General features: G+C 33.7%; 2 protein-coding genes across 2 annotated transcripts in view; one reads left to right on the forward strand and one right to left on the reverse strand.

Annotated features, from left to right (window-relative positions):
- LOC110092749 (protein unc-13 homolog) overlaps nt 1-1832 on the reverse strand; it is a 71663-nt gene extending 69831 nt beyond the window's left edge. The window contains 2 exon segments of the mRNA XM_028694158.1: nt 1349-1413; nt 1496-1832. Of these exon segments, the coding sequence (XP_028549991.1) occupies nt 1349-1413; nt 1496-1664 (234 nt within the window). The 5' untranslated portion in view covers nt 1665-1832.
- A 7860-nt stretch (nt 1833-9692) lies between these two features.
- On the forward strand, nt 9693-11131 carry LOC110092734 (replication factor C subunit 2-like). Its single transcript, XM_020817401.2, has 5 exons — nt 9693-9782; nt 10093-10344; nt 10489-10595; nt 10682-10783; nt 10881-11131. The coding sequence occupies exons 2-5, from the start codon at nt 10153-10155 to the stop codon at nt 11104-11106; spliced, it is 627 nt and encodes a 208-aa protein (XP_020673060.1). The 5' UTR covers nt 9693-9782; nt 10093-10152; the 3' UTR covers nt 11107-11131.
- The last annotated feature ends 5325 nt before the right edge of the window (nt 11132-16456 follow it).

The following is a 16456-nucleotide window of genomic DNA, read 5'->3' on the forward strand; positions in this document are numbered from 1 at the left end:
TCACTGAAATCTTTGTGGGTTTCTATAACTTCCTGTTTACAAAAAAATCAACAGGAAATCAATGATATGATGGAAACAAATCTCCATATAGTAAATATATGAATATGGCACACTTCATAACCACAATATGTGTTTCAGCAATAATAATAATCGATTATGCAAGTATGTTTCTTGACCACCATGAACCCCGCTCTTAAGTTTTAAGATAAACTTCTGACCTACATATCAGTGAACTTTTCCATTATGTTGAGTTAGCTTTGTTTGGGCTTGCGCTTGAAATCCTTGACTGCTAGTAGTGATTCACTTGTTTAAAAAAATTTGAAGGTAGTATAAAAGTTAATTTTTGGCATACATTTTGATCAATTGTGATTATAAAGCATAAATAGAATCATGTAGAGTATGAGAAAAATCCAGCCTTTTTTATTTAAGGATGGGTTTCTCAATGATTCAAGTACTTCAATTATAATAAAGATCTCAAAATCATCATGGTCATCATTACCCTTACTCATACTATCTGCAATAAACTTAATGACCGCTATTTTTTATGCAATTTTTATTTTGCTCAACTTCTATTTATGCAAGTTTTACTTGAATTTTTTTTTAATCCTTCCACATTAAGTTTACATATCATTGTATTGGTGCATCTTCAATCCTTCATTGTACATGCCCAAATCAACTTAGTCTATTTTCCACAACCTTACCTTCAATATTAACATTTATGACACTCAACTTAGCTATCAGTGATTTCTTTAGCACTCAATACTCAGTTCCACATAGCATAGCAAGACGAATTTCAATTTTGTAAAACTAACCTTTAATCCATAGTATTCTATAATTTTATAATTCTCTTTAGAATAATTATTACAACTACTCTCCAAAGTAAACCTTGGTTTTTATAACATATCCATAATCATTTAGTGGAAACACCTCACTAGCCCATTCAAATTAAGTTTTTGCTCGCCTTCATCAAGTTCATATGCAGACATAGAGATTCCTTTTGCAGTTTAAGCAAACATGAGTTGCATAAACAGCAGTTATCCTAGTCCAGTATTTTCTAAAAATAAAAATCTCTTTTCTACTTCTTCTGATCATCTAACAAATGAATTATGTTCCTAATGTGATCATGACTAGTTCACCTACATGCCTAAAATATTTGTTTATTAATAACCACATACCTTAAAACACTATAATAGTTACTCTTGGCTGCCAAAATAACATATAGAACAGGATAAGCTATGCAATTCAGTGTTAAACAAAAATACATCATAAAAATTCCGCCATCAGTCCAAATGTTTAGCTAACAAAATTCAAGGAAAAATTAAGAAATAAGCATTTTAAGGTAACTTACCATAATTGGCAAATTCAGCCCGCTATTATGTCTCGATGTAGCATCCTTCGGAACAAAAGCTCCGCCTAATCGGGTCAAAAGCACCATCAAAACCCTCATAAAAACACGGGAAAATAACAATCATTGAACAAAATATCCATGGCATACCGGATTTGACGCAATCAAGCACATAGTCCGCACTAACAGTGTCCAAGTCCACGCCCGATAAATCCGGCGGATCGCCCAAGGGACCTTTGATTAACCCTGCCGACAAGATGAATTCAAGAAGCTTCCGGCGATCATTGCGGAATCGCTCAAGCATAAAATAGGGTTCCATCTAAAACTTGCTTGCTCTCCCTTCGAACCTATCTTTTACTGGTGGTTGAAGAGAAAATATATCGGTAAAGAGCGCAGATAATACAAGAAACCCTAGATAGGTGGGAAGCTCAGAGCAGACCAAGCGAGGGGGAGCGTGGTCAGCTGTGCGGGATAAGTGGCAAAGGAAAATTATTGGGTAAGGTGACTTGAGGCGAAAATAAGTTCAGACATTCAATAAAAATTTATCTTGTCACTTGCGCTTTTGACTGTTTTTTGACTTGCGTTTTAGTTGAGCTTTAGTTGCGCTTTACCTGCGCTTTTTGACTTGCGCTTTTTGACTTGCGCTTTAGTTGCGCTTTACTTGCGCTTTACTTGCGCTTTACCTGCGCTTTAATTGCGCTTTACTTACGCTAAATTTAAAATAATATTTTATTAATATCCGAACCTATCTTTGTGTTCGGTCAACTGTCCCAATAATTTGCCGCGAAAAAGAGCCAATAGGCAATACATGCTTCCGAGCAAAATAAATAAATAATATTTATAATAATTACCTTACGAGCGGGTGACGATGGAAATGATAATCACACCGACCTAATACGACACGGTAAGAATCTGAAACGAAACTTTTGATGTGAGATGTCTGTTACATACCCAAACTTCTAACATTAATAAGACTGAATATATATTATAAATGCTATAAAATTCATTTGATTTTTTTTCCAAATTAAATCTCAATCTTTTATTTTTTTTACCAAATGTATATTTAGACCATTCATTCCATTATTATCTTCAAAATAACTCTTTGAATACATAGCTGCCTCTCTATAACTGTCTCTCCATAACTAGCCTTATTCACACTTTCTTTAGGCTCCTCATGTCTCTTGATGTTATTTCTGTTGTGTAATAAATATAGCAGAAACAACGCTAATCACATAAACAAAACAACACAAAAGAATGCAGTGATTTACGTGATTCGATGAAAATGTCTCTGCCCACAGGTAGGGATGAAGATTTCACTATATTATAGAAAATGGGGATTACAATAAGCTCTCTAGCTCTCTCTTCCTCTCTTGCCTACAATACAACAGCCCTCAAGACCTATTTAAATATTTGAAATAAAGCTATAATGGAAACTTCAATTAATGTTATAATATGGCAAAATCTAATCAAGTCGATAAGATATCTCAATTATGTTATTTAATTCTTACAATTTATGTAATAATCGAATCCCCTGGTTAATGCATCAATCAAATCAACTAATTTAGAAAATAATCAGCTCCTTAATCAATGTAATAATTGGTCATTAAAGTTTTCCAAAATAAAACTTATTTTAGATTTAGAAATATTTTCAAATCAACAATCTCCACCCCATCTTTCACTTCTGAAAGTTAAAGATGATAAATCAGACTCTATTATCAGAATGGCTGCACCTAGATGGTTGCCAACGTACCCCCTTTCAGGAGATTAAGTCAAGCATAGGTCACCAACCTCCAACAAACATTTTTCTGAAGAAACTTCATATATTCATCCAAAACCTTCTTCCAAAGATCACCATTAAGAATGTCAAATGTTTCCTTATAGCGACTAGGAACTTCATCCTCTATGGCTGCAAATGCAATCTAGTCCCTCAATGGCTGGAATTTTCATAAGAAACTTTGCAGTTAAACGTGTTCATCTGGAATAATTCTGGGATGGGTGATCTACTAGGAAGTTACACCAACATAATAAAATCATTAGGCTCTTAGACCAAAGAGGATAATATCTTGATAGTTAAGAGTTTGAGCTATTACAAATAGTATTAGAGCAATACATCATCTGGAAGATGAGAATTAAGTGTCATATAGATAAAGTGCTGCGCAATGGGAGCCACATCTTGAACCTTATATAGGACAAAGTGCTACATGACAGGAGTCACCACTTGAACTTGTAGAGGCCACCTTTATAATCCTATATATATGGTTGATAATTTTGGGATAAAGATGCTGATGAGGACGTCAATTATTTAAGTTGGGGAGATTATGAAACCCCTTAAGTAAAAGAAAACTAAACTCTTAAATATCGATGTAAGTTGGGGAGATTATGAAACCCCTTAAGTAACAGAAAACTAAACTCTTAAATATCGAGGCATCTTTTTGGTGTGTAATGGCTGAAATTTTTGTAAGAAACTCTGTAGTTAAGCATATTCATCCCGAAGCAATTATGAGATGGGTGACCTACTGGGAAGTTACATCAACGTGATAAAATCATGAGTGTCTCAAGCCAAAGTGGGCAATATCTCGATAGTTAAGAGTTTGGGCTATTACATCTTGGGCTCATTAGATTCATCTCATGAAGTCGTTCTATTTGGCTATAAAGTATGTTATAATTAAAGGTTGTTTGATCAATCAATTAATATTCAAACATTTTGAAACATAATTCAAATGTTTGATTTGAGCTTATTTGAAGTTGGATCATATCATTTGTAAAGTTGATGAATTTGTCTCCTTGAGATGTCTGATTCAACTTCTAAGTTTGCTAAAATATAGGTTTGGATAATCAAATATTTAATTCTAGAAGTTCCAAATTCAAATATTACCTCTTGAGCTTCGTGTTGATCTTATGAATTTTCTTGAATCCTATCTAATATTAAATGATAAATTATATACATCTCAAATTTTAAACAAATGAGTCTCCTCGACATCCACATGTAGTGGTTTGTTTTTTAGGCTTGAACATGTAGCAATATGGATATAATACAACATCTTTATATATAATATACTCCATCCATTTTTGATATTTTTAAAATCATTTTGAATTGAACATTTTAAAAACAATTATCATTATCATTTGTGGGAACTTATGATTTTTTGTTTAGTTAAGACACTTCACCAAATATACTATTTGAACTCTATATTTTTCATTTGTGACATAACTACGTATTAAAGGTTAAGGTCTCATGTCAATTAGAAGAATATCAATATCAATCTCAACCCGTTCATTTCCCTTCAAATATCGATTCATTTAATAAACCATAAGTATAGGGAAAAATAGTAAGGGTTGCTCCTCAATTATGTGAGATCATGTAGCATAGTATTTCATGAATGAGAACAAATTTTTGTCATCCAAACTATTATGATAAGAATTACAATGGACAATTGAATTTCTTCTAATGGTGTTAAATTAGAACATTTTCACTATGCATAAAACAAAGAGTTTTATATAATGAAAATAGTAGTACTAAGACGATGTATAGCAACACAATTTTATAACAAAATTAATAAGTTACTATCCCTAAACCAGAATGCAAATCAAGATAGAATTGGATGCAAAGTGATGCATGATTTTCATATTTAGCTTTTGCATTCAATCTCCTTTTATCCTTACAATGAATAAAATGTTTCGACACAATGTTTAACTAAGGCTTCGTTTGGGACAATTTTCTTACTGCTTCATAAAGCTTTTTTTAGTATAAAAATCTCTTGAAATTAGAAAAAATTAGTGATCTAAAGCTATCCTAAATGAAGCATAGGACAAACAAGACTGACAAGAAAAGTGAATTGCATCACTAAAATAAACATTTAAAAAACACTTTAAAACCTCCATATAAATGAAGTTCTCAAATCATGTCATAGCATCATAAGTAGAATTATACATATGACAATTATAAAAAAATTAGACTATCCACTAAAACGAGAACCCAAATATTGGATTCCCACATAGTGAATTGTGAGCCTGACATAAAAATGATTTTTAGCAAATAGTCGATCAAACTACATGTCACGCCTCATAATATAATTTGAAATAATTATTTATGTTATCAACAATAACAACAACTATAGCTATCTAATTTTTTTTTATCAATATTATAAATATCAGCAAAAATGAATCTATTGATCAAAACATCAATATAAATTTGTATTCATACTTCAAAAATTATATACAGTGCTTAGGAGTCATATAAATACAACATCCCTCTTTCCACTCCCAAGTATAAAAAGAATATTTAAAGACAAAAGTAACAAATAATAGTAAAACATGAAGAATCTTGTAACTAAGTAGTCTCGGACTCCCGATCATCTTTCATGACCTGAAATCTTTTAAACCACATATAATGCGTTAAAAAATTTAACATATTACTAAATCCTACAACTAAACTTAAAGCGCGGTAAAAAAGTAGTATGCATGTCATCAATTAGTTCATAGCAGTAATAATCAATTTGATCATAAATCTATGCAAAAATAGTAAAATGCATACATGAGAAGTAAAATATGCAATATAGTATAACAATACGGTACAAAATACTATAAAAATAATATAGTACAAAAATAATGAAATTGTTAAATAAGTAAATCAGTATGGACATCGAATCAATAAAGCCATAAATAAGCCTTCTTAGATATTACAAATTAGTGGTGCTATCAAATCAACAAAAAATCATATAAATTAGTAAATCTAAAACATCTATAAAGATCGACAAAATCCATAACAATGCAATATTATTAGAAAATTATATAAAAGTATACACATGATAATTAACTATTTTATATTAGTATCAAATTAGTATCTTATATCGCATACTTAGTATATGGATCACATGCTCAGTAATAGTAATCAGTACCATAATAACAGTAAATCAGTACAACAATAATAATTAGTAGAAGAGTAAAACAATATAATGGTAGTAGTGCATTAACTTGCATTCCAATAATCATATTAAATAAGTAAGGAGATCTGGCTTTAGTGGTATTTTTTAGTAATTAGTGAGTAATTGGTAATTATTGGCTTAGTAAATAAAGTCATCACCATTTGCCCATCGGCATAATAATTAACTCCTCATCATAACTCTCAATCAATGAATCATGCGAACTAGTAGAGGATAACACCAAACAATAATATTTAAAGCACAATCCCGTTGACTCATCATCTTGTAAATGTCAGTCAATCTCCAACCAACATCAATAAATAACCAGCATTTATTTATCTTTACACACATTATTACAAAAGTAATAGCAACCAATTATTATCCAATCACATACTCACATTAATTTATAATGCTTGTATTAACAATATGCTTGTGTTTAAATACTAAAATTACTATTCAGTGCAACTTGCACAAAATAAAATAACTTTAATTTTACCCCATAAAATTATAAAATAAACCAATCAAAATGTTCAGAATAATCAATGTACAACATATAAAAAATTATGAAGCAGAAGTTCACTAAATCCAATTTAGAAGAAATCAAACCATCGAAATCAAAATCTTTGAAAATAGGAATAGGATCTAAGCCACCTACCACAATCAAAATAGTTATCGTAAAAGCAGTGAAACGAATCTACAACTAAAACCTAGATTTTCTCATTTTTTCTCCTATTTTTCCATCTCCTTCTCTTTCTTCCTTCCATGACAAGCCACGACATGAGGCGTGAGGGAGGTGAGTGAGTGTAGTAAAAATGTATACAAAAATATTTTTTTGTGTATAGCACTATAACGTTGCATGTTGAATCCAAAGTAAATATAGAATAGAGTCTTCAATGCCGCAACGACAACTTCTAGGGCTACTACCCTCTCAGTCACATCACAGCAGAGTTATCAAGATCAACGTGGCAATGCTCAAGTTTAAATTCATATTCATATTCTCAATTTTACCAAATTAAAAATTTTCAAGTTGTTATAATCTACCTACATTAGAAAATATCATCATTGACATATTTCTTAAGGATTATAGCACAAAATTGGTATGAAACAAATTTGTTTCCAAATAAATCCGTACAACAAAATTCAAATTAAAACCAAGTCGTAGGATCATGCAGTTATACAATTTATTTAATCACATGCCATTCACTTATGCAATGAAATACAATGTTAAACAATAACAACAACAACATCATCACGCCTTTATCCCACTACATGGGGTCGGCTACATGAATCATTTTTCTTTATTGTGTATTATTAAAAGTCAAATTCTCATTTAAATCTAATAAAGAAATATCAATTCTAATATTTTCTAACCATGTCTTTTTAGATTTGCCTCTACCTTTATTAACATAAGTCAAATCTAATACCTCTACTTTCCTAATTTGGTCATCGGAAGGCCGCCATTTTATGTGACAAATACAATGTTAAACAGTCATTCAAATTTTTTTTTTACCAATAAACCTCTAAGATTATTGTTTTTCTTCATGATACTACCAGTTATATACTCATGGTATTACTAGAATGGGTGTTATTTGATGTACGACTAACTCCCTCTGACCACCACTAACAGTTCTATCATCAACCTTATTCATAGACCTTTCATGCCTCATAATCAAATCTCCCTCTTTGTGGATAATATGATACCTTATGTCATAGCTATTCCCATCGAAAATATCATCCTACCAATTAAGTGGCATTGGTCTGAATGCGTGCTTCCATAATGAATACATTCGCTGTAGCTACCGGTAGATGATATCGATCCATATTCGTTCAAATCACCATATACACTTTTCTTATTATAAACACTCTCTCTATCCTTGCTTGATTTATCTGTCGCCCTCTTGGTCACATTATATTTGGAGCCCACATCATACTTGGATATCGATACTGCCAAATTAATTTATATTAATCTAGCTTATTCGACTATCTCAAACATAGTTTATAATCACTTTCCTCAATTGCTTAAGCGATTAGACCTATTTCACAAAAGTGACTTATGTCCCAAAAATTGTGTTGGACATGGAGCAAGCTATTATAGATGAGGTCCCAAGGGATGCAATAAGACAATTATTTTTAAATTTTTGGAAAAATTAAATTATGTAGTTATTATAGTATTCTAATTTATGTCTACTTGCAATAATAATTATGGGGTGCATGCAATATAACACTTGATACATCCGTTTAATAAAATATTTATGAGACTACTCAATATCATATATATATATATATATATATATATATATATATATATATATAAGGGTTTAAAGAAAATGAACTATGGAAAAGATGATGCACGCGATGACCTGCCAATTGAGGTGTGGAAATGCTAAAGAGATGAAATAATTTATTGGTTAAAATTGTTTTCAATATTATTTTAAAGAATAAAAAAATGTCAGATGAGTGAAGAAAGTGTGTGTTGATTTTTATTTTTAAGAATAAAGGAGATGCATATGAGTGATTGAATTATTGAGAAATTAAGTTAATGTGCCATAAATTAAAAGCATGAAAAATACGAGAGAGTGTTATTGAGCATAGGCTATGACATGATACTAATGTTTCTCAAAATCAATTTGGATTTATGCTGGAGAGATCTACCATAGATGTAACACCTGCTCAGTCCATGCGCAGTTGCGCATGTTTCAACCCAATCTGGTAAAACCCATGTGAAATTTATTTATTCATGTCTTTTATAAGTGTCTTCGAGTGTTATGTATGTAGTAGTGTATTTAAATATATTCCGAAGTGGGTCCAAGAAGTCTATGTACATGTATATGACAAATCTAAATTTTCCTCTAGGAGTGCTATAACACTGGGCTAGCAACGTCCTAACTTTTATATAACTTCAATCAAGAATATCAACCTAACTTGAATATGTGTTATCAAAATAATTAGTAATATAAACACTTGAGGCCATAGGAATTGAAGGATTTTAAATATATTTTTAAGATTTTGATAAAACATTCATTAGTCGATCCAACTTTTGCTTAAGAATAGTTATCATTATTTGGAATGTTTATGAAATTTTATTAAGTTAGTATTTACTCATTTAAGTAATATATATATATATATATATATATTAATGAAAAAAATAACAATCAATTCTCTTTTTTGGTAACTAATATCATGCTTCATGTAAACATAGAGGCCATGTTCATCTTTGGTCACTAAAGTGTATTTTCCGCATTTTTTTTCCATAATTTTTTGGACGCTAATAATCTACTTTCGTGTAGTGGTGTAACCTATTGTGTTATGTTGACTCACACCTACTCTGCATTCTATTTTAGGTTGGAAAAAATAAAAAGAGTTTACTGAGTAGCTCAGCATTCAGAATCTTATATGTCTAAGTTAAAATATTATGATCACATAAACTTAAATTTCTCAAATCACACACACACTCTCTTAGCCATCTCACACTCTATATTCCCCCATCTTGATTGAGGGTTCTAAACTATTGCAGCCTCAGCCGGGGCAAATTATTGGGTCAGGTGACCGAACGCAGAGATAGGTCCGGATATTAATAAAATATTATTTTAAAAATAGCACAATTAAAGCGCAGGTAAAGCGTAACTAAAGCGCAACTAAAGCGCAGGTAAAGCGCAACTAAAGCGCAAGTCAAAAAAGCGCAACTAAAGCGCAGGAAAAGCGCAACTAAAGCGCAACTAAAGCGCAAGTCAAAAAGCGCAACTAAAGCGCAAGATGACGCGACAAATTTTTATTGGATGTCCGAACTTATCTTTTGCCTCGGGTCACCTGACCCAATAATTTGCCCTCAGCCGGGGCCCCTTTTCACCTCCAACATCGTCGGCGGATCTCACTACAAGCATCCCAATGGCTTCTTCATCTGCCCCACAACACTCTTCTCCTCCGCCCTCTTCCTCTTCTTCGAGTACCTACTACGAGATTCCATGGGTCGAGAAGTACCGCCCCACTAAAGTTGCCGACGTGGTCGGCAACACAGATGCAGTCTCCCGTCTCCAAGTCATCGCGCGCGACGGAAATATGCCTAACATCATTCTATCGGTAGCTCCAAAACCCAAATACATACAACCGCTGTAGAGGAACCGAAGGGAAAACAAAATAAAATAGAACTCATAGTTAGGCCTCTGCCATTCGTTTACACGCAGTAGTTTGTAGATCTCATTTGAATTGTAATTGAATCTCTAGGGCCCTCCTGGAACTGGGAAGACGACAAGCATCCTAGCCCTTGCCCATGAGCTGTTAGGGCCTCACTGCAGGGAGGCTGTTCTCGAATTGAACGCGTCAGACGATAGGTGTGGTGCATTATTGGATTTAGAAGCGTTTGTGCCTCTTTAAGTGGTTATTCAGAACTTTGGTATGTTTTGATCGTTTTTGGCAGGGGGATTGATGTCGTGAGAAATAGGATCAAGATGTTTGCTCAAAAAAAGGTGACTCTGCCACCCGGAAGGCACAAGCTTATAATTCTTGATGAGGCTGACAGGTAGAGGATATACACGCTTTCAGTTTTTGTCATCCTCTTCTCTATTTCTACATGATTGATTGCAATTGATTTATACATTGATGTTTGTTGTATCCAGCATGACATCTGGTGCTCAGCAAGCTCTGAGGAGAACGATGGAGATATACTCGAATACTACTAGGTTTGCTCTTGCATGCAATACTTCATCTAAGATCATCGAGCCCATCCAGAGTAGATGTGCACTTGTTCGTTTCTCGAGGTTATCTGATCAAGAGATCCTTAGCCGTCTTCTCACAGTCCTTGAAGCTGAGAAGGTAATGGAAAGATTTTGTATTGGGACATGAATTCATATTCATATTAATTCTTAAAATATCCCCAGAAGATATATTGGATCTTCCTTAATTTTATCCATAGTTCTTCAAAGTACAATCATAAAGTTCATTAGTAGATCCTGGATCCAATCCAAGCATTTCGATATGCTCAAACTACATAATTTATGGAAGAAGAGAATAACTTATAAGTGGAGAAGGAACTTGATTCATTTATGTCAGCCCATTATTCTCTCTAATTGAGAGCATTTATAGATTACAAAGTTAGCATATGTTAGCTAAATTATACTAATAAACCATCCTTATCAATGCTAAATACAAGAATGGTTTAGATCCTAACCAACATCTAACTAATTAAGTAGCATTGTTCTTTATGCATTTTGCGTCACTTCTGTCATGATTTTTGTTGCACTTGAGCATATACGTTTGTTGGAAACTCAATAGTGCCTTTCTTGAGATGGAGAGAGATGAAAATTCTTAGACAGAAGAATGTTAGTTCTTTATGGAATATGATTGTGTCTATCAGTCGGATTATACTATTGACTTAGATCTCAATTATATTAGTTGAGTTCGACGAGGAGCTCACAGGGGGGGCAACGAAAATTCTTTTTTTCGTGCAATCATGCAATGCTTAGATGCTTCAAAGCAGATAACACAAAGCCAATGTACTGTAAACACAACGCCATTTCTCTACGGATTTGCTGAGTAAGGTTTTCCTTTGCGTTGTGTGAGTTGTAATCGAATGATGGTTGTTTTCTAGCATATTAAAGAGTGTGAGTTGTGAAAGAGTGTGTGTGGATGATCTGCACAATTTTCTCCCATTTTTCATAGTTGATTTCTGGTATAGTGTGACTTCATAGTTTTTCTCGTCTTTGGGGTTTCCATGTAAATTTTGATGTCCTTCCTTTGCATTTTTTTCCTTGTTTGTTTTTGTTGATTTACTCCCAACTAAGAAATAGGTGGCTAATGAAGTAGGTAGTCTCGATGTTTGAAATTGAGATTGCAAGGAGGGTGATTGGGTTTTTTCTCGATCATGAGAATTAAGAGAGATGGGCATATGCAGAAGGAGGTTGGCGAGGGAGTGATGATAGGATGAATGAGGTTGGCAATGCTCCTTGAGGGGGCTATATGAAGGTGTCGACAGTGGTGTACTAGGCAGACAACATTTTGATACGCCTTGGTATAAAAAAAAACAATGAACAAGAGAAATTCAGCACAAAATAGATTTTCTTTATTGCTAGGAAATCAAATAACAAAAGCAATACAATGGTCCTCTTTCGAGGGGAGAACTTTCTCTCCCAAACCCTAGGCGCGTTAGGATCCCTCACACAAAGAAAACTATAGCACTCAAAATAAAATCTGCATAAGAATAAAATATTTTTCCTCCATTCCAGAATATTTCTCCTCCATCCTGTCCCTGATTTGTTCCATTTTGCATTCGAATGCATCCATCTTTTTGGGTGCTATTTACCTCTCTATAATACCAATTTGTTATGCCTTGGAAACGAAATGAACAAGAAATCAAAGTAAAAACTGCAACGAATTTAGAAATGGTGGTTGATTTTTTGAATTAATACTTCAAAACAAAAGTAATATATAATGATCTACAAGTAGATAGGTAGATTAACTCTCCCAAACTACCTAGACACTGCTAGAAGGCCCTCAAAGAAAAGAAACTACAACATAAACTAAATCTCTCATAATCCCCATAAATTCTAGAATAATCCTTAAATAAGCTTATGTAGTTGCCCTCAAAACAACTCTCTCGCCTTACTTAATTCCCTCCCCTATTTTGAATTCAAATATCTTCATTAATTCATTCCTTAATTTGTAATAGCCGGTTTAGGCTTGGCCGGTTCAACCGAACCGGCTAGCCTTCTATTATTAGCCACGACCCAACAGAGGGTCGCTACAGGCTCTTTTGCGCGAAACAGAGAGGGGCGGGCGACGGAGCGTTCTTGCGAGGGATCAAAGTGAGTTTCATTTTTCCAATTTTAGCACATGATTGTTTTCAATGATAGGAAATAATATTTCCTTTTCATTCTTATCGTTATCAGAGTATTATTTTGGGAGAGATTTGAAGAACGAGAGAAACGAACGAGGAAAGAAAATGAAAAAGGTTTGTTGGATTTTCTTACGGATTTTTGTATAAATTTTCTTCTTTTCTTCGTTTAAATTGAACAATATGCTTCTTGAAGGTAAAGGAAGAGATTTGAAGCAAAGAGAGAGAATTTTGGAAAAAGGAAGAAGGATTTTTGGGAGATTTGGAAAATCCCATTGTAAGAAATTTATGCCATGGTATTCTTGAATTTTATTTGATAAAGCAAATTCATGAAAACTTTATTGCTAGATGTTAGAGATTTGGAAAGAGGTTCGAGGTAACACCCTTCGTCGAAGGCCTGAAAAGTTCAAAATGGGTAATTATAATTATGAAATTCAAATTTTACTATTATTATTCAGCTTACAAAGTTTTAATTTAAAGACTACAATGTACGAAATGTTGAAAGATTAAATACCTAAATAATTGTAAGTATTATTCCAATAAGAAATAAATGAATTGAATAACATATGAATGAAAAGAAAATACATGTATGTATTAAAGAAATATTGAAAAGAAATGAAATATGAAATTGAATAGAAATGTTATGGTAAATGTAAAAGAAAGGAAAAGGATATATACGAATATTTCAAGAGTTCACCTCCTTATGGTACTGGCTGGGGACGTCGTACTCGTGCACGTAAAAAGAAAAAGGAAAAATGGAAAAGGTTGTACTTTTGAGTACATTGAGACGGTGCTCCTATATGAATTAAATGGGAAAAAGAAATAATCAAGATAGTTTTAAATGTTTTAAAGCAAAATGATTGAATATGTATAAATTATCGAAATAAATGGAAAAAGTTGAATGAATGGTTGAATATATGTTGAAAATTATAAGAGTATTGTAAATAAGAACATTTATTTTAATTGTTCAAATATTTACCCACTGAGTTTACTTAGTAAACTCAACCCACGAGTTTAAATGTTTCAGATAAGTTCTTAAAGAAGAAATGATTGAAAGAGAAGAACATGTTTACAGAAGACGACGTGCAGATATCAACAAGTAATTTATATTTTGTGTTTAGTAGCTCTTTAGCAAATGAAGTAGTATAATGGAAAAAGAAATTTTATTGTCCGACTTTTCGTACCCGCCTCGTTAGATCGAGTATCCGGGCCGGGTCGTGACATAATTCTTCTCTTAACATATGAAATTATAGGTTTAATGGGCCCCACAAGGGGGGCCAAATTCCCTATTGTTCTCGCCCCATTCGCTTTGTTGGCTGGTCTGCCTTTTGCTAGACCGACATGTTGAGCCGGGTGCCACTCCCTCCCGTATTAGCTACATCCTTCTTCGCCACTTTCTCCATTGTCGATTCCCACCCCGTTGTCATCTTTGATGCCATCCTCAAACATCTATGGAATTATGGCCTCCATACCCTCCTAAATCTTCCTTGTTGCCCACCATCATTTTGTCCCCCTTCCCTCCTTTGAACATGCCCTTAAGTTGATGCCATCATCCGCGTTGGCACTCCCTTTACTTTCTTCTCTCAACCATCTTGTCACCAGCCTCCACCTAACCTGTCACTCATTTTTCTTCTAATTGAGCACTTTGCCATCTTAAAAAAACTCAATCTTATTATTCAACTTTTTCTCTTCCCCCACATCATTGCACGTAGTATTGCCTTCTTGAGAGTGTTCCTCTGTTGTCCATCACAAGCTCTCGATCTTCTTCCCCCCCCATCAAACTCTCTTTCTCCTCCGCAACATCATCTATCTCCATTGCTAGAGTTGAGATGCTTGTTTTGAGTTTTGTCTTTTATTTTTTTTTTTAATATTTTATCCCACGCCTTCCTACATTGCCTTTGCTGATGCCCCCCTTCCTCTTGAAGTTTACGATTGTAAGTTTCCAACATCTCTCAGGTTTTGCAAATTTTGATTCTAACATAAGCTCATATGTTTAGGCCTAGTGTTAAGGAGCTTATTGACATTTCATAAATGATTGGTGTAAAATGAGGCTTTAACTTTTTTTCTTGTTGGAATAAAGTAAAATTGATGTAAAATATTTTTTAAAGGAATCTAGATCGTGCAAAAGCCTTATCTTTTTTTTTTTTTTTTTTTTGAATTATAAATTTGCTCTAATTAAGAAAAATTCAATTACACTACCTTACCCTATTACCCAAACTCTCACATGACCTATTGCTCCACTATAATTTCTTGTCTTAGAATCCTTCTGAACTTGTTGGCCTTCCAAGATGATGAAAACAAAACTTATACTTGGAGCTTACTATACAATTTGTTGACCCATCATTATTTAGAGCATGGATTAAAAAAGTGATCGAGGTGCACAAAGAGCGTGCTAAGGCTTAAGCCTCACTAGTTCCAATGAGGCTTACACCTTTTTTATACTAGGCTCATGCCTTGAGGCATGCATTTGGGGGTGGTGCCTCAATCAAAATAACCTATTTCAAGGTTTTTTTTTTATATATATAATGCAACATGTTTAACCTCATGTACACCCACATGATTACCAGCACTTCGAGTCGGATCAGAATAGGGTGGCTGAGAGTGAGAACATCTTTGATCCTCTTTGTCCTGAATAGTCGTTGTTGTCTCACCCTTCATCGTCGTGCCATTGCATCCTTGAGAGAATGAGTGAGGTCGGGCTGGTACAAGATAAGAGCGGATAGGGAGATTGAGATCAAGAGCTACGATTGTCTTTGTTCCTTCATTGTCGGCCATTTCCCGGTTGGTTGCGATAGCTTCGTTGCTTCCAAAAGTTGCCTTATAGGAAAATTAATGAAATTAATAGATGTTGAAACAAAGAATTTGAGAGGGAAAAGCTTAAAATTATTCATTACAATCTTCCCTATTTATAGATCTATACAAGATATCCTAATGAGGAAATAATGAATTGCAGATTTAATACATAAATAATACATAAAAATCTTTCCTAAATTCGTTTCTTAATTATGACGTGATCCATGAGAGTATCCCACGGATTGATCTTTGTGTCCGTCGGATCCTTTGTACTGTGGATGGCTGGATTTCAACACTCCCCCTCAAGCTGGGAAATATGGATCTGTTATCCCCAGCTTGTCAATCATTCTGAGAAAGGCAGAACTGTCCAATCCTTTAGTAAGGATATCTGCAAGTTGATCCTTTGATGATACATGGTCGACACTTAGTAGACCACTATCAAGTTTTTTCCTTAATAAAATGTCTGTCCACTTCTATGTGCTTGGTCCTATCATGCTGAACTGGATTGTGGGCTATGCTGATTGCTGATTTGTTATCACAATGTAGCTTCATGGGCTCATCCCACTTAAC

Source organism: Dendrobium catenatum, unplaced genomic scaffold (assembly GCF_001605985.2).
Source record: "Dendrobium catenatum unplaced genomic scaffold, ASM160598v2 fragScaff_scaffold_412, whole genome shotgun sequence".
NCBI classification, from domain to species: domain Eukaryota; kingdom Viridiplantae; phylum Streptophyta; class Magnoliopsida; order Asparagales; family Orchidaceae; genus Dendrobium; species Dendrobium catenatum.